Source organism: Dunckerocampus dactyliophorus, chromosome 1, assembly GCF_027744805.1.
Source record: "Dunckerocampus dactyliophorus isolate RoL2022-P2 chromosome 1, RoL_Ddac_1.1, whole genome shotgun sequence".
Taxonomy (NCBI): domain Eukaryota; kingdom Metazoa; phylum Chordata; class Actinopteri; order Syngnathiformes; family Syngnathidae; genus Dunckerocampus; species Dunckerocampus dactyliophorus.
This window is the reverse complement of record NC_072819.1, coordinates 19,893,323-19,921,312: the sequence shown is the minus strand read 5'-3', so window position 1 is coordinate 19,921,312 and position 27,990 is coordinate 19,893,323. Positions and strand designations below refer to the sequence as shown.

The following is a 27,990-nucleotide window of genomic DNA, read 5'->3' as shown; positions in this document are numbered from 1 at the left end:
ATCTTTGGTGGCAACAACTGCATGCAAATATTATCTGAGCACACTCCACAACATGTCAGGACCTTAAAAATGTTCTCTTTTCTGTCTTTAGGACACAAAAAATAACAGCACACACGACTTGTCACGCAGTCCTCAAAGTCTCAGTGACACCGGCTACTCCTCCGACGGCATCTCGAGCTCCCACAGTGAAATCACTGGTCTAATTCAAGAGGAGGAGATGAAACTGAGTGAGAGGGGCATCAGTGGGCGTGGCTCCCCGCCAAGCCCTTCCGAAATCACAAAACTGGAAAGCTCCATGAGGCCTTTGCTGGAAAAAAGCCTCTCTGAAGAAAAAGCAGACAGAAGGGGTAGGAAGCACAGGGATAGAGACTTGGATGACAGAGGGAAGCAGCGGCCCCGCTCTCTGTCAATCCCACCTGATGCATATGACTCAGACGAGGAGCTTGAGGACATATTGGAAGAAGAAGAGGATGGGGGCGACTGGGAGGGCAAATGGAAGGAAGGTAAGGAGGAAAAGAAGGAAAAGAAAAAGAAGGAAAAGGACGTGGAGCCCACGGAGATGACCGATGAAGAGTTCATGAGGAGACAGATAATGGAGATGAGTGCTGATGAGGAAAATGATGAGGAGGAAGAGATGGAGGAAGATGAAGATGAGGAAGATGAAGGATATGGTTATGAGAGAAAGAAAAGCCACCATAAGCACACCATATCAGACACTGCAAAAGAGAAGCGGCGCCTACAGCATCACTCCAGCAGTTTTGAGGAGGAAACAAAAAGCTCCACTGATGTTTACAAGAGCTCAGTGGAAGAGGGTGAGGAAGACCTGATGGCTTCACAAGGTGGTCTGAGGCGCTTTAAAACTATTGAACTCAATAACACAAACAGCTACAGCCGAGACATGGAGCTCAGCAGTGAAAACGACTTGAGCCTTGATCGAGAACCTGAACTAGAGATGGAAAGCTTGACGGGCTCCCCTGAAGAGCGTTCCCGGGGTGACTACTCTTCCACTCTGCCACCAACTTCGTCCTCGTATGGCTCAGGACAGTCTCCTACTTCTATCTCATCAATGGAGGAAGACAGCGATAGTAGCCCCAGCAGGAGACAAAGGCTGGAAGAGGCCAAGCAACAGAGAAAAGCAAGGCATCGTTCTCATGGCCCTCTCCTTCCTACAATTGAAGATTCATCCGAAGAGGATGAACTGAGAGAGGAAGAAGAACTTCTGAGAGAGCAGGAGAAGATGAGGGAGGTGGAACAACAGAGAATTAGGAGCACAGCACGCAAAACCAAACGAGATAAAGAGGAGCTGAGGGCTCAAAGACGCAGAGAGAGGTCCAAGACACCACCTAGTAACCTCTCGCCTATTGAAGATGCTTCTCCAACAGAGGAGCTGAGGCAAGCTGCAGAAATGGAAGAACTCCATCGCTCCTCTGCCTCTGAATACTCTCCTCAGAGTCTGGATTCAGAAGCTGAGGGATACGAGTCAAAACTTTACAAGTCAGGCAGTGAGTACAACCTTCCTAACTTTATGTCCCTTTACTCACCAATCGAAAAATCTTCGACTACAACGACAACAATAGCACCATCGTCCACTTCCAAACCATTAAAGAGTGCCGAGGAGGTTTATGAGGAGATGATGAGGAAAGCAGAGTTACTTCAAAAACAACAGAAACTACAACAACAGCAGCAGCAAGTCAGACATGGCCAGTACTATGAGGAAGACATTAATGGACAAGGCTACGATGACGAGTATGAGTATGAACAAGATCAAACAGGATATGATAATGAAGCAGTCGAGACAGAAAGTGATATTTACAAGGAGATTCGACAAACCTCTCAGAACATCACAAAAATGCAGCAGGCCACTGATGAACAAGTAGAGATTGAGATTGAGAGCTCTTACCAAGACAAACAGTTTCTCGATACAGGCTCAGCCTTTGCCAAGTTACTAGAACAAAGCAATGCCCTTCTGACTCCAGGAACTAGCCCCACCCAGATCTCTGCTCCTGTCTCCTTTGCTGAAACTGGAGGTCGCATTCCAGACGTCAGAGTAACACAGCACTATGCTGCAAAGGATGGCTACAAAGATAGATTCAAAAGCCAAGCAGGGAAAAATGGAATCACCCCAACACCAGCTGCTACTACGATTGCAGCTTATGGAGTCTATGCTAGAGATGCTATAACTATTTCGCAAACAAGTACAAGCCCAACTATGACGTCCACCCAGTCTGCTATGTATGGCCGACACACGGGAAGTCCTGCCACATCTTCAGCTACAGTCTCAAGTGTATGCAGCAAGATTGCAGAGATTACCCAGGCCTATAGTCAAAGAGAGGTCATCACCAGAAGAGTAGGGGACACTCGGAGTGCCCAAGTTCGAGAAAGCTCAACATCTGCTACAGAGCGAAATATTGAGCCACGCTCTCCTAAGTATACAACTTATTACAGGAGCACCAGCCCTCCTCTTTCTCCATCTCCACCTCCACAAAGTCCCACCCGTTCCCCTTCCAGGAGGGCTACAGCTGAGTTCTCCACACAAACTTTCAATTCAGCACTACGAATGGACTCGGGGGGTTCTGGGCCTACATCTCCAGTTATGGCTCAGGGAACCCAAACATCACACAGATCGGGTTCCCCACGGCTCTACCGGCAGCAGTCTTCCCAAGATGCACCATACTCGCCGCCTGCAAGTCCAGCTCGGCCAATAACTGTCAACACGGCTACATCCCCCCTGTCTTCACCTACACGCTTTTGCCGTCAACCAACATTTGATTCTTATTCACCATGTGGTAGTCCTCCAGATACGCCACCTTACCAACACTCTCCTACACGCAGCTTCTACAGAACCCAAAGAATAGAAAAGGTCAATGTTGGAACAAGTATGGTTACCACAGGCAGTACCTATACGAGAGGATCTGTTTCTATGGATAATATCTCCCTCTGCCGTATATCTACAGTCCCAGGGACATCTAGGGTAGAGCAGGGTCATATGATCCAAGGTGGAAGTGTTGTGGACCTCAGAACAGTCAACAAACCAGCTCCAATCATCATGACCGATCAAGGAATGGACCTCACCTCTCTAGCCACTGAATGCAGGAGATACCATGGTGGACCAGAGGGGAGCCGACATTCAACAATTGTACAGCCACTGATTATGAACCTGAATGCCCAGGAGAGCATCACACCAACCACTGTAAGTGTAACAGTGGCAGCTTCTATGTTCATGAGCCAGCCCAAACAACCAATGGTCTATGGCGATCCCTATCAAAATAGAGTGGACTTAGGTCAGAGCATGGGTTCAGCTGTGTGTTTTTCCCAGAACAAACCTCCACTATCACCCCCAACTGACCCATCAATACCAAAAATTGATGCAAAACTTGAGGATCTCAGTATTCAACAAAAAGAACTACAAAAACAACAGGAGAAGTTGCAGATGCAACAAGAGCTTCTAGAGCAGCAGCTGCAGCACCATCACCAGATGCAACATCAACAGCAACAGGTATCTGTTTTAGCCAGATATAACCTTTCTGGACAAGCCTCACCCTTGCTGAAAAAAGACTTGCTGGTTAGCCAGACTAGCAATGCCTCAGCTGTAGTCAGTGCTGTATCGCCAGTCATCAACCCTGAGTTGTATGGAACTGGGCCCATTGAGCTAAAAGGCAAGCCCAGTCCTCCTGGTGTGATTACAGGAGGGAAATCACCACATAGTATGGTAGTACAGATGGATACGGGGCCAGAGCAGGCCAGGGCAGTGACCCAGCTTATTAAAGTGGAAGAAGGACAGGATGCTGTAGATCTGACAGGAGGCCAGATTAAATCTGACAACCAACCAGCTTGCTGTGATGTTTACCGACTTCCATTTAGTGGAAGCTGTGTTGGTGGTTCTGAGAAAGAGGGCATACGGCCTCCTTCTGCACCACCTCTGTCCTACGATTCTGACCAAGAAAGGCAACCTGTAAGGTACCATGAGTATCCAATGGATGGCCGCAAGTCTTACACATTGCCTTATCCTGGTAGGCTTCAACCTTCAATGTCTGATACAAACCTGGCTGAGGCAGGACTACAGTCCTATCATTCTAAACTAGAACCACATCTTCAAGGAGATCTTACAGTGGATCTAAATGCAGTAAAGCATGGTTATGGAGGATATATTGGAATGCAGTATGGCTCCTACACAGATTTGCGACATGGAGGGGACATTTCTGCCCCGACATTGCCAATAAGGAGATATAATTCCCTGTCTAACATCAATTCTGACTATGGCTACTCTGCTCGTGATATTGCCAATTTCCAGGAAGCTAATTTGGCTCAGTACAGTGCCACAACTGCCAGAGAGATCAGCCGAATGTGTGCTGCACTGAATTCCATGGACCGGTATGGGAGCAATCCAGACTTGATACAGTTTGGGAGTTTGGGAAGAGGAACCAGCTCAGCGACCTCAAGACTGTCAGCTGGCCTTGGTTTAAGACAAAATCTGATGTTTGGATTAGATGGAAAGCCATTGTCCCACAACCAAGCACTGACCAACTTAATCAATGCCAGACAGGCAAGTCTCAGAGCGTTGTACCCTGCAGCCATTAGGTCCTCTGATGGGATGATCTACTCCACCATCCAGACACCCATTGCATCTACTCTACCTATTACAACACAACCTTCTTCTGTTCTTCGCCCACTACTCAGAGGTGTTTACAGGCCTTATCCATCTCCCAACATGACACCTGTGCCCCTCTCTAGTCTCACCAGATTGCCAATGAGTCCCAGAATGTCCTTATCTGGTCAAGCGCCAATCCGTTACCCCGGACCAGGTCTTCTCCAAATGACAACCACTGCCACTATTGCTGCTCCAATAACAACCTCAACACCAGCCAGTGCCCCAGTACCTGTTCCAATGACAGCTACACCCTCTACAGTCCAAGATGAACCAGTTTACCTTGGTAAGGGTGCTAATGTAACCTCTTCCTCGGCAGAGGTCACCTCAGTGCCAGGAGCACATGTGATCCCAACTGAAACACAACAGCAACCACTAAACATGTCCCAAGCCCACCTGAACAGTCAACAACAGCAACAACCAACAACTGCTCAGTGTTATACATCAGTAGGCCCTCCTGCTTCCTCAAGTGGTTTACCAGTCCAAGGGGGTCTACCACCATTCCCCCCACCAGGTGCTATACACAAAGAGGGTGAAACTGAAGCAGAAAGGTTACATCGACAGCAAGAGCAGCTCCTCCAGATGGAAAGGGAGCGTGTAGAGCTAGAGAAACTCCGGCAATTGCGCTTGCAGGAGGAGTTGGAACGGGAAAGGATGGAGCTGAAATTGCACAGGGAAAAGGAGCAGATCCTGGTGCAGAGAGAATTGCACGAGCTGCAGAACATCAAGGAACAGGTATAAGAACAGTTGCATTTATGTTTTGTGAGTGATACTCTGTTTTTACTTGGTGGCTGTTATGTTTGATTTTTTTCATAGTTTGTGGAAGACATATAAGTTATATAAGACATGCCCTTTGCACAGTATTGTAGATCCCGCTATTTGCGGGAATACCGAAAGTCCAATAGGAATTGAGATGTCCATAAAAATGTCAATTTTTGACGCCGTTCGCTCCTCCTCCAATCCCTCCTGCTAGCTTGACGTTGATGTTCTCCGATTTCGGATCAGCATTTGCAATAAAAGTGATTGTTGTAATTATTAGATTAGATTCAGCTCCAGAGCCCTCCCAGTCTGTCTTTAATTGCCATTGTTCACTCGCGACAGAAGAAGCTAATAAGCTAACTGCATAAAGCACAATCCCAGTTCAAACACTAAATAGGCCTCACACACTTATTGAACGCATTTTAAAATATAAAATGTACACGTATTCACCACTAATGAATGATTTGTGATGAATGAATGATCGATAGAACAGATAGAATCTGAATCATTGCTACAACCACGCTTCTGTCTGTTATGGGGCTGTCTCCATCTTTCTGTAAAGCAGTTAGCAGTAGTATGCAGCTCCACTGCTCCACAGGCTGCTGGGTCCTCCGAGGTAGATGTTGGAGAAAGTTGTGTCAACGTAGTACACACTGCTTGCCTGTTGTAATTCCAGTACAACTTATGATAATATATTAATTTGTCGTTACTGTATGTATGCCTTAAAAAAATATATTAAAAAAAATCAGCATTACTGTCACATATTTATAAATTATTACCGACTTAGGTTCAATGAGAAATGGAAAAAACAATCCTATTTTGGGAAAAAAAAAAAAATTGCAAAAATCTGCGGCATTGCGCATGCTGAATTGTGACTGCGGGGATCCCCTGTGCTGTATGTCATTAAAACCATGTGATTGTAAGAAAAATGATTAACGTTAGCAACAGTGGATGTAGCTCTTTATTTAAGTGGGAAACCAATGAAAAACATACAAACTCAAAACAGTAATTCTTCATTCTCAAAACCCTACATGTTTTATTTGAAATACTGTTTGTTAATCTGAAGTTTTTACTAAAAAAAAGATTACATTGTCAACGATCCAAAATCAGGTATACTCCATATATTTATTTCGTCTACCATTATGAAAGTGTTTGTAGAGTTAACATGAAGAGCTAACATAATACTTGTCTTCTTTTTTTGCTAGAAGAAGCAGTTGAAAATCTTTCAAGTTTACTCTGTTCAACAGGTGTGGAAGCTTTGCTTGATGCTAATAAAATTATGCACTCAAGAGAATGTTTCTGCATCCCATAATCTACCGTAGCAGCAAAATTCCCCAGCTCTTTTATTTGCAACAGCCTGTCATTTATGCAACAAAGAAAATCCATTAAATTAGATCTTCTGAGCATTACATGACTGGCAAGTGATGCTGTACTTCATTTGTGTTGTACTTGCATTCTTGTTTTTTGGCAATACATAGAAGTTTGGAGCCTTTTCCAACCCATCCAAGAATAACTCCATGACATACTCTTTTTCAGGAGGCTTGTAATTTTTTTTTTAATCACTTATTCAAGCAAATATGTAGAATTCTCAGCAACATTGACTGCTTTTCCTCTCACCCACTTCCCCCAATCCTCATCTCACACAGTCTCATTCCTACTTGGCTAATTGATTTCTTTGTTTTGTTGTCAAGCAGCAATTCTTTGTTCTGCATTTTAGGTTTTACAACAACAGCAACAAGAGCGAGAGAAACAGCTTGTGGTCCAGAGGGAACAGCTCGCCCAGCAGAAGTCCCAGCTAGACCAGATCCAGTCCCTACAGCAACAGCTCCAGCAGCAGCTTGAAGAACAAAAGCGTCAAAAAACCGCTGCAGCCCAAAACATGCAGGTGTGTTGCTAGCACACAGACCGTGTCAACATTACAATGTGTACACGCTGCATTAATTGATAGAAAAATTATCAATAAATATCCTCCGTTGCAGATGGACGTGAATGGACAGCCTCTCCATCCTTACACTGACCCTCAAATTGGATCCCATTCCCTCCCAAACTCTTCCTCAGAGATGTGTCTGAGGATTCACGATGAGCACACTGAGACTAGAAGCAACATGAGGAAACACAGCTCTATGACCAGGCTGAGCAGAGACAGCTTAGACGGAGAAGGCGTGGTCTTCCATGTCTCCCCGCGCAGGAACGTGGACAGTTGTGTACAAACAGATGACGAAGATGGGGAGGAGAGGTAGAGATGTGTTTATGGTTGTCAATACAAAGACAGGGGGTTTATTTTACTTTACGTTGCTTTGTAAATTCGACACAAAGCACAAATTGTGATGCAGATATATTCAATATGTTCTGAATCATTCATAGGCAAGTTCTTACAGACAGATTGCAGATGTCTTATAGCTGAGAGTTTTAAAAGCTCAAACTAAATGATTCACTCTAAGACTTGCTGTCTGGGCATATACAGTATTTCATTGCATTGTTGCTTCAGTTAATGCCTCCTCCCAAATTATGTGAATTACAATATAATGATGATATAAATAGTGTGATTGAGCCTGTTTTAAAAATGAGTGTCCAGGAATCATAATTGTTGCATTCGTCTTTCTGTCACAAGGTACATGATGCGTCATCGAACCAGGAGGCGTGGACGTAGCGTGGACTGCTCAGTTCAGACAGATGATGATGAGGACAAAGCTGAAACAGGACAGCCAGTGCGCAGACGACGTTCACGTTACTCTCGACATTCTGAATCCAGCACCACTGGCAGTGGTACTACCACAACCACGGCAAGCACTGTCTCCAAAACCAACACCTCCAAGATGATATCATCCAGTATAGCTGTCCAAACCATCAGGGAAATGTCTTGCCAGACCGAAGTAGAGCACCTTGGAAGGGTCTCCCCTGCGATCCATGTGACATTACCAGACCCAAATAAAGTAGAGATTGTGCATTATATATCAGGACCAGAACGAACCAAAAAGGGACAGTCACTAGCATGCCAGACTGAACCAGAAGCCCAGTCACAAGGTGTTGTCGCTCCCCAGCTCAGCATACCAACCACAGTCAGCCCCTATTCTTCCTCCGCCAGCTGTGGAACCCAGCAATCAGGTTCTGCTGACATTTCCACACAGCAGCGCCAGCAGCAGCATATCACAGCAAACGCTGCCAAATTTGAGCGCCGCCGTCCTGACCCGCTCGACATTAACTACCAGCCTCACAATCACCTACACAACGAGTCGATCTCCAGCATCATCCGGCAGCAACAGACAGTTCCGAAATCCCCACAGGTCCTCTACTCTCCCGTCTCGCCTGTGTCCCCTCATCGCTTGTTGGAGAATTCTCTATCCAGTGAAAGGCTGAACAAGGCCCATGTAACACCTCAGCAGAAGTCATACACCGCCGAGTCCCCACAGCGACATCCCTCTGTGCCCAGACCAATGAAGACCACACAAAGGTCCATGTCAGACCCCAAATCTCTTAGTCCCACTGCCGATGAGCACACCAGGGCTAGACTGTCCCTGTATCAACAACAAGCACTGCAGAGCCAGGTAACGTCACTCAAATAATACTCACAATAACTGAATAGAATGGATTTAGGAAACTTAAGACACTTAAGTACTGCTTCAAACGTGCTGTCCCTCTTCGTCTTCAAATTACATTTATGTTTTAAACCAAAGATTTTAAGAAGACCACCACCAGCTAGCATAGACAGCATAGCATAGCAACCAAGAGTGGTTTAAAAGAACAGACTGAAAAAATAAATGTTTATATTAGTCACAATTTGAAGTTAAACTTTGTGAAAAATTTAGTTCGGACCGAGTAAAATGATTGGCGTTCATGGCTTTTACTCACTGTTGTCTCGTACGAACATGCCTGGGCGTACACGCCATTAGCTCAAAATGATTGGCGTTCATGGCTTTCACTCATTGTTATCTTGTACGAACAGAGAGGCGATGAACAATTTTCAGCTTAACTTTACTAAAATCTCAATTTTAAACTGACAACAAACTTAACTAATGCACGTGTGTGTGATATATGGGGTGTGGCATGTAATGTCGGAGCAGGAAGAGGATGGATTACAATGCTTGCAGCACATTCGAAAGTTAGCGCCCACTATGCAGTACCAAACCCAGACAGACTGCACCTTTCATACTGGAATTAACTAGAAGCATAATGTATGAACAGTTTTTATTAATACACATTTGATAAAATTGCAAATACATTGATGTGGTTACAATTTTGGAATTTAATGTCTTCTGTCATTTAGTTTGTTGGAGGGAAAAACAATTTAAGACCTTTTCTGGGAAAAACTAAGTATATAACCTCTAGCTCTTTCTCAGCATAGGAAGTAATTGCGGCACTGGAAACTGATGCATGCCATCTGTCTGGACTTGTCGCGTCACCATCTGAAGCATTATCCTGGTTATATTACACCGCAGCAAGTTATACATTGCTATAATGGCTATTGAAGACAATTTATTAACGAAAGTAGTCTTAACAAACCTTTTAATTACTCAGAGAAGCAAGCAAAGCAAAGAAAATTGAGTTAATCTCTGAAAGAGGACAGATCTAGCAAACCACAAAGTTCTTCAATTATCTTGATAATCCCAATAAAACAGCAGTCAGTTCAAAACTGTCGCTAGAGGTTTGGGGCTGCAAGTTTAACAGATCAGGTGGTAGCATAAAAGGCTGGTCTAAATCAATATAGTAGGAGTAATTACCTTAGAAAGTGAAAACAGTACATTCAGGCATTCAAGATCAATGTTTTAAATTGAATTTTACTACAGTATATATTTTCAGTGTAGTCTTAGTAATACTGCTTAAAATTGAAATAAGCAGAATGACTCAAAATAAGCCTTAACTTGTAATAATACAGTGTTGTATCAAAAAGTGATGACTTAGATATTGTAAACAAACCTGGGCATGAATGAGTCAAGTGCAAATTGAGTGTCGGCCAGCTTGGGACAAAAGTAGGGAGGGTTAACTGTGCTGCAGAAGTAAACCAGTATGAGTGTGACTCCAAGTCTGAATAAAATTGTTTTATTGACACAATAAGAAAAGACCAAAATATTGTTTACATCATAAATTGCTGTTTGATTAAAATACTATATGCCACTTATTGCTAATTTAAAGTTTTTTGGTGTATGTCTTCTAACACAACCCCCTTGTTGTTTCTTGTTGTCCTTGTCTGCTTGTCTGTGTGTCTCCCTTGTCTCCTTGGATGCATATATTTTCCTTATATTTATTTTCCGAATCTTTTTCTTGTCTCAACTTTTCCTCCTTCCCGTTTATGTGATATTATCTGTTCTCCCAATTCTAATTTCTCCTACCACCATCATTATCAACATTCCTTTATTCCCCCACTTTCCTGTCTCCTTTGACATGTTAACTTCCATTTACTCATACTCTGAACAACTTATTTTTTCTGCTTCCATTATATCTTTTTTTGACTTTTCATTCCTCACAATCTTTAATCCTGACATATTTGTTTAACTTCCACAACATCCTGCCCTATGACCATGTTTTTCTACCTGCCATCCTAATGATCACACCCTCCTATTCTTCGGTTTTATTATATCTTTTCATACTTTGCTGTCTTTGTCTTCCCCATATTCTACTGCTCTTCCACCCCTCCCTCTCTTTCATCCTCCAGCTGGCAGCCCTTCAGCAAAGCTCGCTGCTCCGTAAAGTCAAGAGAACCCTGCCAAGCCCGCCTCCAGAAGAAACGACTACATCGGTTCATCTGCCTCTGATGACGCCTGCCCTCCAACAGGTCTACTTGCCATCCGTGCCCAGCCTCAAGCCCAGCTCCAGGTCTGGCCTAGCTGCCAAAGCCAGCCTTCTCAAAGACCTCACCCATGAGCTGAAGGCTGTAGAGCAAGAATCAACTAAACTGAGAAAGCAGCAAGCTGAGCTGGAGGAAGAGGAGAAAGAGATTGATGCTAAGCTGAGATACCTCGAGCTGGGGATCCACCAAAGGAAAGAGACACTAGTCAAGGAGAGGGAGAGGAGGGATATTGCTTATCTTCGGTGCATGGGTGACACTCGGGACTATATGTCTGATAGTGAATTAAATAACCTACGATTAGCAGCTGCAGCTGCATCACATGAGACCAATGGACTACTGACAAGACCAAGTACTGCTCCTCTGAGCCAGTTCAACAACGATCTGAACACAGCAGCCCAATACCCACCCACATCATCTTTCCTTTCCTCTCAATACCCCCAGAGCCAACCAGCAGCCCCCACTCAATCAAATTTGCCCTACCAGTCCTCAACATTTAACCAGCCTCCTTACCCAACAGTATCTCAGTCCCAGGCACTGCCACAACCGACTCCCCTCCAGAGCCATGTTCACCCTTCAGGACCATCATACCAATCTCAAACATCATACTCTTCCCACACATATCCCCAAACTCAACCCCCATACCCCCAAACAGACATCGGGTTGCCAACCGCACCGCAACCTCAGCCTCAACCAGGGCACACAGGTTTTGGCCCTGCACCACCTGGTCAGCCCCCATACCCCACCCACAGCTCACCGTATCCAAGTGCTGTGTCCTCTTACCCCAGCCAGAGCACCCCTTACCCTGGGCAGCCCCAAACAGATATTTTGACAGTGCACCATGGAAGGCCCAGGCAGACGTCGCTGGCCGATTTGGAGCATAAAATGCCCACTAATTACGAGACAATCAGCAACCCTACAGTTGTGGTTACCACCACGGCACAGGACAGCACCTATTCCAGTTCAGCCCCCTCATATGGTCAGTACACTGGAACGACAACCATGGCCAGCTATGGACCCTATGGCTCAGCACCGGTGTCCAGCAGTTATGGTGGGTTCGCTACCATGCCACCTAGTACTTACGGACAGTATACATCAACCACAATTAGTTCGTATGGCCAGTACACCACAACCACTGCTAATGCATATTCCTACACAACAACAACAGCCAGCTCATATGGACAGTATACAGCAACAGTTTCCAACGCTTATGGGCATGCTGGGGATAGTCCATCCACCTACAGCACAGCAGAAGGGATGTATGGGGCACCTGGCTTAGAACAAAACATCCCAAGGAACTACATGATGATTGATGATGTAAGTGAGCTGACGGCAAAAAACGGGCTGGGCACGACAACAGTGGACATGATGCATCACGGCGGCACTGGACGTTATCCTGGCGACACCCATGGGCACAGCAGCACCATTGGCAGCACGACGCGTGGGGGAACTGGCAGCTCCATGTATGGCAGGGCACCCGAGGAGGAAGCAGCGATGCAGGAAGAATTGTACGACCACCATGGCAGGGGTAAGAGCAGCTACAGGCACGGACCTCTAGGGGGCAGCAGCAGCGTGAGCACTAGCTTGGGTGGGGGATCCTCCTATTACTATGACTATGACTACAAACACGACAGCTTCCGTTCTGGTGTGCAGAAATCTTCGTCCCCCAGAAGCCTTCTGGCTCCTGCTGTCATGTCCACCAAACGCAGCAAGCACAGGAAACTTGGCAGTATGGAGCAGAAAATCTCCAAATTCTCTCCTATTGAGGAGGCACGGGATGTTGAGGCAGATCTGGCCTCCTACTCTTCAGCAGCTGGTGGGGGTTACTCCTCCGCCCACATTCGGGGACGTCAGCTGATAGAGGACTACGGCTTTAAGAGGAGTACATACGACGCTGGAAGTGGCACCACCCATAGTAGTCGATACTATGGCTCATTGGGGGAGGAGGATGATCGGATTTACTACACTTCTACTGGCCGCTCCCGCTCCACCGGCTATGGCATGGACAAGATCACAGCCAGAGACTACTCTGGGTACCGCAGCAGATCCTATGAGAGGGATGACCGCTCCTACCGATGTGGCTACAGCCGTGGGCGGCACCCAACCAGGCAATACTCTGAAGAAGAGAGCCCACTCAGTCCCCTGGGGAGACTCATGAGCTCCGGGCGATCATCAAGCTTAGGTCCCGACCCCTACGACAGTCGCAGCAGTAGATACCATTACTATTATGGCCAATATGGTTCCAGTCACTCTCTGCCAGATGTGCAAGACCACATTCGAGACCTACCCCGGACCCATGTCTACAAGTCGGATGATACGTACTTAATAGACGATTATCATTGTGCTGTGTCAGACAGTGAAGGTAATTGTGGGAGCTGAATGCCCACAGTCTCACTATCTACTACTGCCCCCACCGTTTATCTAAATGTCCCCCACCCACCCAGTGGATAGGCTTAGAAAAGAGAAAGAGAAGAAAAAGGCAGAGCTAGTCGTTGCATGCCAATGTTTTCTTCTTCCTGAGAGTCACTTGGAGCTCTCATTTCAGTGGACTGCTGTCTGTCTGTCTGCCTGCCTATCCGTCCCTCCGCCTGTTCGTCTGGTCATCTGTTTGTCCAGTACTCGCATGGTTCTCCGGCGTGGTCGTTTTCTTCGTTCACACCACTCTGATTCCCTTGGAAGGTCTTCTTTGCACGTCACCAATGCAAATTATCTTACAGGGTTATATCATTATCGGTATCTTTTGCATTGATGTTTTATACATGTTTTTGTTTCTGATTTCAGGCTGCACTGCAAAACAGTCTTGTTATCATTTTGGAAGGTCAAATTCATCCATTATAGATGTTAGTATTACTCGCTTAGCCACAGAATTTGCTAGGCTCAATTATGTAGATATTTCATATTGTATATGTTATCAAGGCTCTGTATTACCCAATATGATTGGCTTTAACCTTGGCAATGAAAAGATAACCACCATAGTTTTTATAGCAGACAATTTTGCAGTGTTCATTTGATCTAGTTAGTCTTGTAACGTGAAAGTGATGTCAATTGTACTCTGCATGGATGTACAACTTTTATTTTGATTTTCTGTGTCTTCTCCTTCTTTGGCATGTGGGTGGTCTTCTTCCTTCTTTTTCTCAGCCTGCATGTCGCTGTCACCGAACGACATGGAGATTGACTGTGATCTGCTCTCGGTTTCCAAAGCCTACCATCTGGGCCAGGAAGAGACAGACTGGTTTGAGAAGCCACGCTCCAGTTCTCGCCACTACGGCAGCAGCCACTCATCTGGAAGGAGTCGCCACGGTGTCAAACATACCTATCATGATTATGACGAGCCTCCTGAGGAGGACCTGTGGCCCCAGGATGAGTATGGCCATGGAGGACGTCACTCTTCGTCCCGTGACCATCGGCACCATGGAAGCTCTAGTCGACACTCGTCCTCATCACGTCATTCAGATGAACCAAGGTCTTCTCGGTCATCTAAGGGCCACCCAAAGGACACGTCTATGCGGCATGACCCTTCGGGGCGGTCTTCATCATCAGGAAGACGTGGAGATTCAAGGTCCGGGGGCTACCACTCATCAGACTACTCTCGGGATTCGTCTGGTCACCATCATAGCCAGAGATCCTCCAGGCAAGGGGATCCACATCGCTCGTCACGCAGCAAGTCTCAGCAACAAGTGGACATGCAGGGCCAGGCACCGGGTACGTTTTTATTAAATAGCCTTGGCCGTGGTAATTAAACAAAAACTTACATTTTCCTGCAGACCTAAAACACAACAATATTGCAGCAATAGGTAGATGAGATTCTTAGATTTTCATCAGTTCTTTTTTGGTCAGCAGCAAACATAGCTTTTGTTCAGATCCAGTTTAGTGCTCTTTTACAATCAAGTGTCCCCACAGGGTTCAACAGTTTTTAATTAACTCCATCAAGCACAACCGCTTGAAGAATGTTTTCCCTAAGGGCATCACCAAGGTTGTGTTCTTAGTCATGAATTCATTAAATCTCTGGTTTGATTTTTGCTCTCTCGTGTGGTATAATGCCCCCTGTCACTCATGCATGTTATGTTGGTTGCAGGTTTACAATGTATTGCAGACTTTACTTGGAATCTTCATCAGTGACAGAAATATATAGGATCAAGTTAAAGCCTAAGTATATCAAATCAGATTTTTTATCAACGAATATCTACCCTCATTACGTACATCTAGGTGCCCCTAGGTCTGGCACCTCTTCAAGAGGTCAGGGCCCCACTGGTGGTACTACGGGATCCGGGCGACAGAGTGGTCAAGTTTCCCAGAATGACGCCGCCCAAGGACAGAGGGCTCAGCTCCAACAGCAAGCCCAGACTTCCACAGTCAGACCAGGGCAGCAAGGGACCCCAACCACCACGAGTGCTCAGCAGCCCCCAGCCCAGGGACAAAGCATGGGGCTGGGGCCGGGCCAGGCCAAGCCTGGTCAAATGGGAGCAGCGAGTGGACCTATGGGTCAGGCCAGACAGATGGGTCCAACAGGAACGACATCTACCCCTATGGTGAGCTGAAGGAATAAGTTATATGTTTACATGCTAAGTACACACCCAACACATACATTTGATCAAATGAATTTACTGTAATTTTGGTGTATAAGCCGTGACTTTTGAATACTGCGGCTTATACAGTGATACAGCAAATTTGTGGTCGCATTCTGGTCTCACGACATTTTGTGTGCTTCGAAGCACTCATTTCGCGCTTTGTGCTTGCGTCCTTATCATGGAGAATGCGTGCAGAGGTGCATGTAATGCAGCTTTCAGGTTGAAGAAGATTGATCTAGCTCCTTTTGCTCGGTTATGCTGGTGGATCTTGGCAGCGTGGAGCGATGTGGGCAGGGCCTCTGTCCTCAGTGGTTTACGGGGTGGCTGGACTGCTACGTGCTGGAGACGACAGCACAGCCTCCGGGGCTGATTTGCTTTGGGTCGGGTGTGGCGCTGTGAGCGACAATGGAAGGGGGAGAGAGACTGGCGCAGTGTGGGGCACTGAAGAAAGACAACTTTGTGGTTTTAGTTCCCAGGAGGAGGAGGATGAGGACAGTGATGAATGACTTTTCTGGTAGGCTACTGTTTAACTAGTTGTATTACACACACTGTTCACCACTGTTTGGGAATAAAGCATTTATTGAATTAAAAGTTTTTAAAAATCGCTGTATAACATCTTTCCGTGTACTAAATATCCCGTGTTACGACGTGGACACCTGCAACCTATAGGCTGATGCGGTCTATAAACTGTATGTAGAAATTTTTAACAATATCATTTATGGAGGGTCACTTCACTTTTTAGTATAAACTTTGCAAAGCCAACAGTTATGTTCGTGTCTCTGTACATCAATTACTCTGTTCCACTACCCTCCCTCCCTGTCCCATTTGTTACTTGTTACTGTATATCAAAAGGACAAATATCATATAATTTATTATATACATTATACTGTGAAATATATAGTCCACCAATACATCCGTCAGGAAAGCTATAAACAGTAATATCATTTCATTCTGCAGGCACAAGTCATTTGTTTAACCTCATGCTAGGTCCATTGTGTAATTAAAAGCGTTGCTTAAGTGCCTATGTATAATTAAATGTCGTATGCTGCATGGAGGAGAGCTTTTATTTTGCTGCAGCTAAATCAGACTAAATGTAATCTGTTATGTTATGTGATTGTTTGATATGAGTCCACAAGCAAAATGGTGCAAGCTTTTTTAAATTAGGTTTTATTGTTAAATTTGGTTTTGTTGCTACCCCCGTACCCATATCTTACGAACCACTTCGGAATTATGACAGAATTATAATTTTATGGCAAGATGCTAGTTTTCAGAGCATTTTTTGCAAAACAGTCAATACACAGTGAGAAATAATCATATTTTCACAATTCATCTGCATTCTAGATATGAGCTACAACTTGACAAAAAATGTCATTATTTTCACAACAAACTTAGTCGTAACTTACATATTTTGGAATTAGTCAATACCATGAAACATAGAGGTTAGTTCATGGAAGGATTTATTGCAGTGAGGAAACCAATGGGAGTCCCTTGTAATTGGGAGGAATTGACTAACTGACTCACCGATCATGGTCCTGTCATGTCAACCAAACGCAGCAAGCACAGGAAAGTGGGCAGCAGGGACTGTAATTATTCTCCACAAAATGTGATTTTGTTGATATTTTCGGGTGTCTAGAATGGATTCATTGGATTTACATTGTTGTGGTAAAAATGGATTTGGTTTTTGTACGTTTCCGTTTAAATGTGACCTTTTGGAACAGATTAATGACGAAAACTGAGGTTACACTAAATATACTGTAGACAGAAGTCTTGACACGCCTCTTTATTAATTCATCAATCAGATGCAATTCAGCATGCAGCCATTATACTTTGTCTTTGAGGTGAATTCCCCCGCTATTTCTAATCACCAAGTCTGTGACAAGGGTAAACAATGATGGTAAACAATGTTTTTGCTCTCTTTTTGCAGGCCAAGATTGAAACACCTCCGGCAACAGCCATTGGAGCAAAAGCAGCACCTGTAATGGCCTCAAAAGGAGCTCAACCTCCACTCACAGGCATAGGTGAAGTACATAGCGTGCTACAGCCCACTGTCAATGGCCAGTGTTCAAAACTAGTAGTGGAAAATGGTATAATTTACTAAATTAAGTTCATTATTACTTATTCCAATTTATTACGCTTACTTAAAAAACAAGTGTATAAAGAAGTTAACCACAGTAAAAATGATACACTCAATGAAAAATACAAAATCCTATTTTGCTGCTCAGCATTCAGAAAAGTCACATAAAGTGAAAACGACAAACAAGACTTTTATTCTGCTATCTCACCATCATCCATATGTTCCTTTTCACCTTTCTTCTTCGCCCTCATCTTCTTAATCATCCCGTGCAGGCTCCAAAGCTGCTCCTAGGCCAGGAGGGATTGGCAGTGCAGCAGCAGGTCAGCCGGGCATGGAGGGAGATAGCATGTTGTCCAAGATCCTGCCTGGAGGAGCTGCTGAGCAGGCCGGAAAACTGGGAGAAGGTATCATCAGTAATGACTGTATATATAATTCTAGCACACTATTTGGCTTGGATGTAATCACAAAGTTTTCTCCAGACAACCTTTAACCTATATTTTGTTCTTTTTCCAGCTATATCCGGTTTTGGTAAAAAGTTCACCTCTTTCTTCTAAAGTGCTACGTTTAAGGTGTGTTTGCATGCAGTCTATTATGTGTTTTAATTGCCTTGTGTTTTGTAGGAATGATTAATACATTGAAAAGTATGCAATGTGTTAAAATGCGATATTTTTACAACCGTGTACAAAAAGCCCTCCAAAAAATGTATTTGTATAGCACAATTAAAACAACCCCAGCTCATCAAAGTGATGTACAAAAATAAAATTAAGTTAAAATACTGAATCCATTGCATTAGCTTACAAAATAAACTTCTCTGGACTGGAGGTCTCGTGGGATGATGTCGGAGATCTGCAGTGTTGTGTTTTTGTGAATTTCCTCTTGTAGGTAGTAGAGGACTGTGCACCTCAACTAGTTGAGACAAGTGTTCTCCCAAAGGAGTGTTTCCAGATGGTGGCAGAGTGTTGTTTCTTCCCCGCTGTCATAGTGCCTCATGTTTGGTTCCGTACGTGCTAGTGGAACATTTGTAGCTTTACTATGTCAGTCAGTGTGTGTTTGCTCAGCAGCTCTGTTAAAGCTGAACTTAAGCGTTCATCAAAAGGGTTTGCTTATAAGCATGAGTATGGGATTTCTTTCATCATTAGTGTTAATGTGAAAATTCACTGTAAATCATTATCATTTCAGATTTCTTCCAAAAAAATGTACTTGAAAATGTACATTAAAACATTACAATAAAGCATATGCACACAATTTGTCTTCCAAGACAAAATTAGGTTCAAGCAATTGTCTTAACAAGTAATTTCCTTTTTAAATTTCATTTAAGATTTTGCAAAATCGTTTTTTTTCCCAGATTGTCTAAAATATATTTTTCACACAGTCAGGAGATCGGGAAGATATGGGTATGAATCTCCGTTGGGCATTTCTGTGTGGAGTTTGCATGTTCTCCCCGTGCGTTTGTGGGTTTTCTCCGGGTACTCCGGTTTCCTCCCACATTCCAAAAACATGCATGTTAGGTTAATTGGCGACTCTAAATTGTCCATAGGTATAATTGTGAGTGCGAATGGTTGTTTGTCTATATGTGCCCTGCGACTGACTGGCGACCAGTCCAGAGTGTACCCTACATCTCACCCAAAGTCAGCTGGGATAGGCTCCAGCATACCCGCAACCCAAGTGAGGATAAGCAGCATAGAAAATGGATGGATGGATACATGGCAGAAAATACGAAAGAAAACTTTTCCACAATTACAATTTTATTACAAGAGTAAAGTACAGTAATCCCTCGTTTATTGTGATTAATTGGTTCCAGACTCAAAAGCAAAAACGTGAATTTGCACAAAGTTACATTCCTTCTTTTTAAATGGAATATTTTTGTAGTTATGGCATAGAAAACATCTTTCCGATTTTCTAAATATGTTTTTTTTTAACATTAGAGCCTTTTAGATATGAAATAACATCCACATAGTCACCTTTACATTGGTATTACCCAATATAGTAGATATAATCTAGAGGAAATAAACCAAAGACAGTTTACCTTGAAGGGCACAGAATCAATGGCGGACAGGAAGTGATGTCGGGGTTCAGGGTTGAGTTTTAGCTTGTGGGCTCTGGCAATTTTTCAACTGGTTTTAAAATTTTGATCAGGAGTGTATATATTAAATTATAAATTCAAAAATAGAAATATCAATTACACTGTTAAAGTACATGATAACAATAGTGGAAAGGAAAGCAAAAGCAGACAGGCAGCACAACCTCAGGTTCAGAGCTAAACCGCTTCAAATTCAATTGAACTGTTATTAAAATTTTTAAAAAAGGAACTCCAGCCTCCTGATTCTTGTGGAGAATGAGCATTTCAAAATGTGAAAGTCAGTCCAGCAGCTGTAAACCCTACCAAACTTGACAACTTATATGATACGACAATCACCCTGGAAAACGTCATTCTCTTCGACAGAATCTGTAAAAATGATGAATACAGCGTTGCAATATTTAGTCTAAGGGAAGCATCTGCTTTATTTGAGCAGATTTTACTGACATAAGGTATTTGTGCATTTGCAGGACTATGGAAAAACACAAAGCCATGAGACCTTGTACCAGAAAAACCTGTGATGTTCCTCTGTTTTTGAATTCCCTGCGAGAGAGACAGGAGAGAGAGAGTGCTGAGTGAAGCACCAAGCATGTTGGTGAGTACCTGAACCCATTTAACCTGCAAAGAAGAGCTTATTTTTGTACTGCTTCGGGTGAAGACTCCAAGCTGTGAAATTTACACAAAAACGGTCCTGATCCATTACCATGTTATGCTTACAAACGTCTTGATTTCTTCAACAATACAATAATAATCAAATAATACACTGATCTATCTATGTCACTGCCATTATTACTCTCACGTTGCAATGCATGTGATGGTATATCCCCATCTCAGCAGGGTAATAGGCTCGTTTAATAGGCTTGAATGTTCCACATGTGCTTAAGTCATATAGCTGAGCTAACAAGGACCTAATGGCCAAGAACTATAATAGTCACGTGATTGTCCTTGAGTACTCAATGCACTCATGTAGTCATGTTTTATTGGGATTACACTGCCTTATTATGCAGTGCAGTTGTACACCACAAACACAATTATAACACATTTTTATAAATGAGGCATTGCACATTTTAGTCAATGTCTGAGACTTGGACGCCACCTGGTGGCCAATATCTTTACTGCGCATTGGACACAAACAAAAAAAACCTTCATGAGCAATCCTGCAGAAATACAGTATGTCTTTTAACCTGACCTGCATAATCATGCACAGCCTCCATCCCATGTAATGCGTAACATCGCCTTTTACACTGCAAGAGCTTGATAACTGGTGCACTCTGAGATGACCAACACAGCATACTACACACTGAAAGGAGCTCTCCCCCAAACTGGTCTTGCACGGTTAACCATGACCTGACGTAGCACCTGGACTGACCTGTAAGACACTGCAATGTGTCACAGAGTAGCCAGAAAAGAAAAAGGAGAAAGAACAAGCTGCTAGCTCACTTGTTATCTCCATTATGTTGGCAATTTTTTGTTGTTTAGATTTGCAGGACATATGATACAAACACCTGAGTAATGGTGCTCCATTTCGGCTGGCCCTCTTCAGTCAGTTGTCTTCCCGATTGCCTGTCACACTGTATCATGTGACAATCATGGAGTAAATTGGTCGGATGTCCTCACATTTTTTTAAGTATTTTTAGCATAAATATTGAACATTACGATTTCCAGATGGTTCCAGTAAAATCACTTGTAACACACCTCACACATAATCATGTAATTGCTGACTTTGTTTAGAAGAGGGGGGTCGGGCTCAAAATAGGCCAGTGTGTGAAGGCAGACCTACTTTCAACAGCTAGCTAAAGCCATTCCAAAGATGTTTTACGCCTAAGAGTTGTTTTTTTTTTACCCCCACAGATATTCCAAACTGTCACTGGACACCATGAGGCTCTCCCAACCAGCTCTCCCTCCTTCGTTTTTATGAAAAAAGCGTGAACTGGCGGCTGAAACATTTGTTTTGATGCTCTCCCTTCAGTGCTTTAGTCACTACTTCATCAACTGGGATCAAGAGCTGAGCAAGGAGAACATTAAAAGAGGGATGCGCCACTACGCGCGTATGCAGACGCCATCATTTGCTGCTTTTTGCTTGTCAGCAGCGTAAGGGACCAGGTCGGGATGCCCGTGCTGAATTGAGAAATAACTCAGCTCTATTCTCTCTCTATTCCAAGGAAATTTGAGGAGCGAGGAACATGATGGTGATACTGCAGGTTTTTCTGGTACCGAAGACCTCTTGTTTCTTCCTGTCAAATTCAAGAGAATGCATCACGAGACAACGATGTCGGTGGGCGTTTCTTTCCACAGTTTCTATCCACATTCCAGTTTACTCCTCCTCCTCTTCTTCTTCACTTTCCTGAATGCCGATTCTGTTTTCTAAAAGTCCAACACTCCTCAATTTGTCTTTAATGATGTAAAACATTAGAGGGAGAAAACAATAACATTAACAATAATAATAATAATACGTAGGACGTTGGAATGCATGGAACTTTATATCCCCAAGACCTTTACACTGTTCATCATCACTAAACGGAGGCCATAAAGACACGGCGAAATGCATTGAAGCGGGAATGAGGAAAGAAGTGACACGAAGGAAGCGAGTGTATTGTTTTATGTAAAAAAATTATATTAGTTTTATGTAAATTTATTTATATATAATCTGTTGGTGTTACGAGGGAAGCCTAATGTGGTCTGGTTGTTTTCAGGCATTACCAAGCCATTAGGACATTTAACTTCAATACTTTTTTTTTTTTTTTTACCAACTGTGATATAATTCCCATTTCTTTTTTACGTGTGTGCAGTGTTTTTTATTTCTTTTTTTTTTTAATTTGCCAGCAGGCCTTAATTATGTTTTATTTTGAAGTGAAATTATGTTTTATTTTGAAGTGAAAGTGGACTATTTTTTTATTACAAACATACCTTTCTTCATGGAGATTAGTTTATATTTTTATCGTTCTTTTCTATTGTTCCAGTAATTGTTTTGTAACGCTTTGCTCCAGTCACAGAGCCCCTGCTGATTTCTTTTTTACACCCATAGAATTGTGACATATAGAAGCAATAGAGTGAGAGTTGAGACAGTCAAGAGCACAATTGTGTGTGGTCAAGTAGAAATGTGTTGCCTTCGTCTGTCTAACTTGCCAATGATGTAATGCTCATCAATCATGCAGTGCAAAGCAAAAGTCCTGGGCCACAATTAGATACACAAATGTATGAAATTTGGATTTATAGTGATTTTTTAAATATATTTTGATTTTTTTTTGGGCTAACTGCAGTAGTACAGTAGTAGTTAGTGGCTAACGTGTTTTTAGCAAAGTGACTCAGGAGACGATCGATCTCCATCAAGGCGGAACTGTAAAATGCAGTGCTGTATTTTTAATCTTTATTCATCTGTTAGCCTGCAGGTTACTTCCTGGTTCATGGCAGGGCAGGACAATGAATGCATACAGAATACAGTGGAACCTCTGAAGTTGAATACAATCCGTTCATTGATGCCAGCTGACTTCCAAGTTGTTCTAATTGAAAAACAAATGTCCCCAGTCAGAGGTAAAAGTGAAGTAATCTGTTCTAAAACCTTATATTTAAAATCTTAAGCGTATCCACTGGAGCAAAACATAACGTTTAATACAACGGAATCAAATTTCAAATAAAATGGTTGAAATGTTGAACTCCAAATTGTATGACTTTGAAGAGAATGTGACACAGGTTCCACTAGTGCTGTATCTGCACATTTATCCAGAGGGAATGGGCAAACCTGCTAACTGCTCTTTTACTATGTCCAGATGACTGCTGTGGAAAAGGTCACAAAAAAAAAACAAAGCTAGTGGTGGCCTAAGACTTTTGCACATGACTGTAACTCCCTAATGTTGTACTAAGGCTGTGGCTTATTAATATTGTATACAGTGCAGGAAGGCAGCAGCTTACAATAGCAAGACCACCCAGCGCCCAGATACTCTTTGACCAATAATATTGGGACGTCCTAGCCAGGAGTCGTTATTGGAGCCCAGAGCATTGCAGGGTATCACACCACCCTGGACTTGGCATCATCACTGGGGAATCTCCCAGCTGAACACATCATCATCATCATCATCATGTGTCAGCGTTCGTCTTCACTCAAGTGCACGCTGCACATGAAAGCACACTTTAAAATAGTGTCAAGAAGAAAAAAACAAGGAACCAGAAATCCCTTCAATTTTTTTTTTTACACTCTTGTTTTCTATCACCCCCGACTGACCTGCGACCTCTCTCAGCTGTCATGGAAACTACTCAGGTCAGTGTTCACCCCTTGCTGATGATGCTCCTGCAGTGCATTGTGGGATCTGTGCTTTGCTACTTCATACAACAATGTGCAGTACTGTCAAAGCCAAACATGATAAGCAGAGACAATTCTGTTGTATATTGTCTACATATAAATGCTCACCGGGGACCTTCGCATGCTGCCCGGCGTCAACTAAAGAAGAAAAAACCTCCAAGTCACCTCTATATTGTTCTGTTCCTAATGTTTGTATGTTTGTATGAATGGGCAGTTCTGTATGTATGTGTCAATGAAAAGAAAACAGTTCAATCAACAGCCACAAGTATGGCGGGCCGGGCTACAAGGCAGACCTCTCATTTCCACTCGTTCTATGCAATGAATCGCATTTGGAGGAAAAAAAAAAAAAAAACGACAAATATGACCAAGAAATGAGGCGAATCGTGGGTGCAAAGTCACAATCATTTGCTGTCATGCTGTTTTGACATTTTTCATATAGAGCAACATAAACCGGGGTCGTTTATTCGTGTTAATGAGGAAGAATGGTTATTGGTTGGTTTAGGGTGTGTTCATATCTGCTGGGAAACGGGGAGCTTTGTGGCTTTAAAGTTGAAAACAAAAGGCACTGGTGATAGCAGAACACAGTCATTGTTGGTAAGGGATAACTTAGTTGAGAGACTTATTCAGAGAGATAGTCATATATACTGTATGTATATATATATATATATATATATATATATATATATATATATATATATATATATAAAATACTGTATACAGATTACAGCAGGGGTGTGGAATCTTTTTCCGAAAGTCTTGTGAGATTTGTAACTCAACAAAAAAAGCTGCACCTATTGAACAGATCATTATTATTATTATTATGTATAATGAATTACTTGTGGTGTTGTGTTTTTAGAACTGCATCACGGGCCAAATCTGATGCCCTCACTAGCTAGATTTGGGCCACAGGCTGCATGTTTCCAACCCCTGGGTTGCAGGATATCTTCTACTCAGGGGCTGATGGCTCTAGCTCAAAATACAACATAGTGATCAGCTGCCTGAATGTTTACTTCTTTCAGATATGTTTAATAGATATAACATATATGATATAGAATTTATAGAAAGAATACGTATTACTGCAGGCCAATAGTCAAATAATGACAGTAATATAGGAGAAAAAAACAACACCATATCGTATTCTGTTTTGAGTACAAATCAGTAAGATGCCACAAAACACAAATAAAATAACTATTTTTTTGTGCAATATTAATGTAATTATTAAACATTTTATTTTATAAAAATGAAGAAAAATATATAGCCGGTAACAAGCAAGGTGAGAGTGTTTTAGCATTTAAAAAAAAAATGTTATGGTGGAAAATATGTTTATTAACTATAGCCTCATGGTGGGGAATTCTAATAAGACAAAACAATTGTTTTACTTTACTTATCTCTGTATGGCTTCTGATAATTACATTTTTGCTAATTTCACCGCCATTAACATTTACTAGTCCTATCTAAATGTCTAAATCTGAACTCAAGGTGACTTAATTATGCATAAAGCAGAAGGGCTTTTATCCTGTAATATGAGTTATTGAAGAAAGCCATCGAACCTATTGTGCTATCTGTGCACTCTGTGTCTATTTCTAGAAATAGTAATAGACTTCACTAGAGACCGCGAGTGGGTGAATTCACCAGTCCGCACGTTTTAAGCACAAATGTAAACAAGCATTATATAATGGAGATTAAATCTACTTAAGATAAGACAAAGCGCTAACATTCTCCTTGCACCTTTAAACTGTGTTTTAAAGTGGAAAGTGTTGGTAAAATAGAAAAGAAAGAATCATTTTGGATTATTTATTATCGTTTGAGGCCCTGAGAGGACACTAAGTCTTCTTTTTCCATTTATAAGTGTGCTAGCCTCAGCAATAATTGACCAGTTTGTCTTATATGTTAACATTTGTGAATGTACTGTACTTAAATTGAAATAGAATTTAATTTTCCCAAAAATGTTACAGCAATGAAAAAGACAAATATTATATGTTGTGCATTTAAATTGTATTTTTAATAATTGTACTTATTTTACAGCCATGAAAAAAGAAAAATGTAAATGTTGTGTACTTGAATATTTTCCCCCTAATTTTTAAGAATTATAAATATTGTGCATGATTTCATTTTTTTTCTTCACAAATTCTACAGCCATTAAGCAATATATATATATATATATATATATATATATATATATACACACATTTTTTTTTTTTTTTTAATTTTATCCAGAACACAATTAGATTTTTCGGATTTCAAAAAATGGAGCTACAACTAAAATCTTTTAAACAGCCATTAAAAGCATCACATACTGTTTGTAAATGTTGCACTTTCAAGTTAATATTGGGCGGTAATTTTAGAGCCAGATAAAGGTGAAAAACACCAATGCTGTCCAACAGAAATTTGCAATAAAATGTCGTTTTATTATTTGTCCCCGTAATTTGACAGTGATGAAATCGAAAAAGAAATGTGTTGCGCAGAGGTTTTGTGTATGTTGTCCAAACCAAAAAAGGTAGCATTCAGGTGTACAGTACGTAGGACAGTGACCACCATCGCTGTTTTAGCCAGATATATCTTAAAGTGAAAAATATACGTACACAAATAAAGATATATATGAAAATACATTTAAGATGAGAAAGACAAAGTACGAGAGTAAACGGCTATAAAATCATTTTTGGTTTGTAATCATTAAAGGAAAATTGCATGCATGGACTGACACCTGTCCCCACCCATCCAAGCCCCTCCCTTTGAGCTTTCGAGCCTCGTTGACATTCCACCTCGGGCTGCCAGGTTTTTTCTCTTTTACTGTATTCTTATAAGTTTTTCCTGAATGGAAATAGCAGACGAGAGCTGCCCACTTTAGACAACAACATGACAGATCTTGTTCTTTTCAACATGTGTCAGCAGCAGCCATATTAACACACATGCACATACACATAGGCGCGAGCGGGGGGCCTTTTGCACACCACACGGCAACACAAGCTGGACCGTATGCAAGCCTGAGCCTCCTTATACCGCAACATGTGCTTTTTTGTGTATAAAAACTACTTAACCAACAACAAGAGCTCACTTGAATGATAGCAGACAATAATTTGCATCGTGCGTGTGGCTGGCTCGTGCCGACTGTTTTAAAATCATTTAAAAAAATCGTAATCTGATATAAAGAAAAGAAAAACATGTTGGTCTGTGTGGAGTTTCTATAAATGTTGTGTTTGTAAAATGAGATGCCATCAAAAACAAGACGTCGGGGATTTTTTTGTGGCTTCCATGTAAATTTTCAGGGAGGGGCGGGGCAGGTGATATATGGGGGCCCTGAAATGGACAGTACGTTTAAAAATATGAACAATAATAATAAAAAAAAGAGGGTGGAGATGAAAAAATGAGCCTAATAATGACAACAAAGTGTTCAATTCACTGTTGTAAGTGCAATGAGCTAAACTTCCTGTTCTCCCCGTAAAACCTTGTGTATGTTTCTGTGTGTTCCTCCTGTAAATGGGTGTAGTAGACTTGGTGCATCATGCCATGTAATGTGATGAATGACAAATTATGACCTTCAAAATACATTGCAATCAGGAAAAATAAAAAAAATACATAAGAAACTCTTATACACTTTCTGTGATGATTGTCCAAAAGCCAAGTAACAGCTGATTTTACATGACTATACTGTATTGACATGCGACATTAAGCATTACATTTCAAAATTCCATACTTTTTCTGGACTCAAGTTCTGTCAAGTTCTTTTGGACTTCAGCCAGCCTGCACTTGAAAAGGCTGAGAAGATCGTAGAGGACGCTGTATCAACT

The 27,990-nt window shown here is 42.3% G+C and overlaps 1 protein-coding gene across 4 annotated transcripts in view; it reads left to right on the top strand.

The window, feature by feature from the left end:
• bsna (bassoon presynaptic cytomatrix protein a) overlaps window positions 1-27,786 on the top strand; it is a 129,361-nt gene extending 101,575 nt beyond the window's left edge. The window contains exons 5-17 of one of the 4 annotated variants that reach the window (XM_054796264.1): window positions 92-5,380; window positions 6,610-6,651; window positions 7,122-7,289; window positions 7,384-7,640; window positions 8,016-8,949; window positions 11,055-12,714; window positions 14,388-14,888; window positions 15,393-15,715; window positions 17,679-17,772; window positions 18,101-18,232; window positions 18,342-18,397; window positions 20,376-20,500; window positions 21,757-27,786. In XM_054796264.1, coding sequence (XP_054652239.1) covers window positions 92-5,380; window positions 6,610-6,651; window positions 7,122-7,289; window positions 7,384-7,640; window positions 8,016-8,949; window positions 11,055-12,714; window positions 14,388-14,888; window positions 15,393-15,715; window positions 17,679-17,772; window positions 18,101-18,232; window positions 18,342-18,382 — 9,441 coding nt within the window. In that variant the 3' untranslated portion in view covers window positions 18,383-18,397; window positions 20,376-20,500; window positions 21,757-27,786. Of the gene's footprint in view, window positions 1-91; window positions 5,381-6,609; window positions 6,652-7,121; window positions 7,290-7,383; window positions 7,641-8,015; window positions 8,950-11,054; window positions 13,549-14,324; window positions 14,889-15,392; window positions 15,716-17,678; window positions 17,773-18,100; window positions 18,233-18,341; window positions 18,398-20,375; window positions 20,501-21,756 lie in introns of all 4 variants that reach the window. The other 3 variants (XM_054796255.1, XM_054796236.1, XM_054796246.1) reach the window with 3 other exon arrangements.
• Window positions 27,787-27,990: the final 204 nt, after the last annotated feature.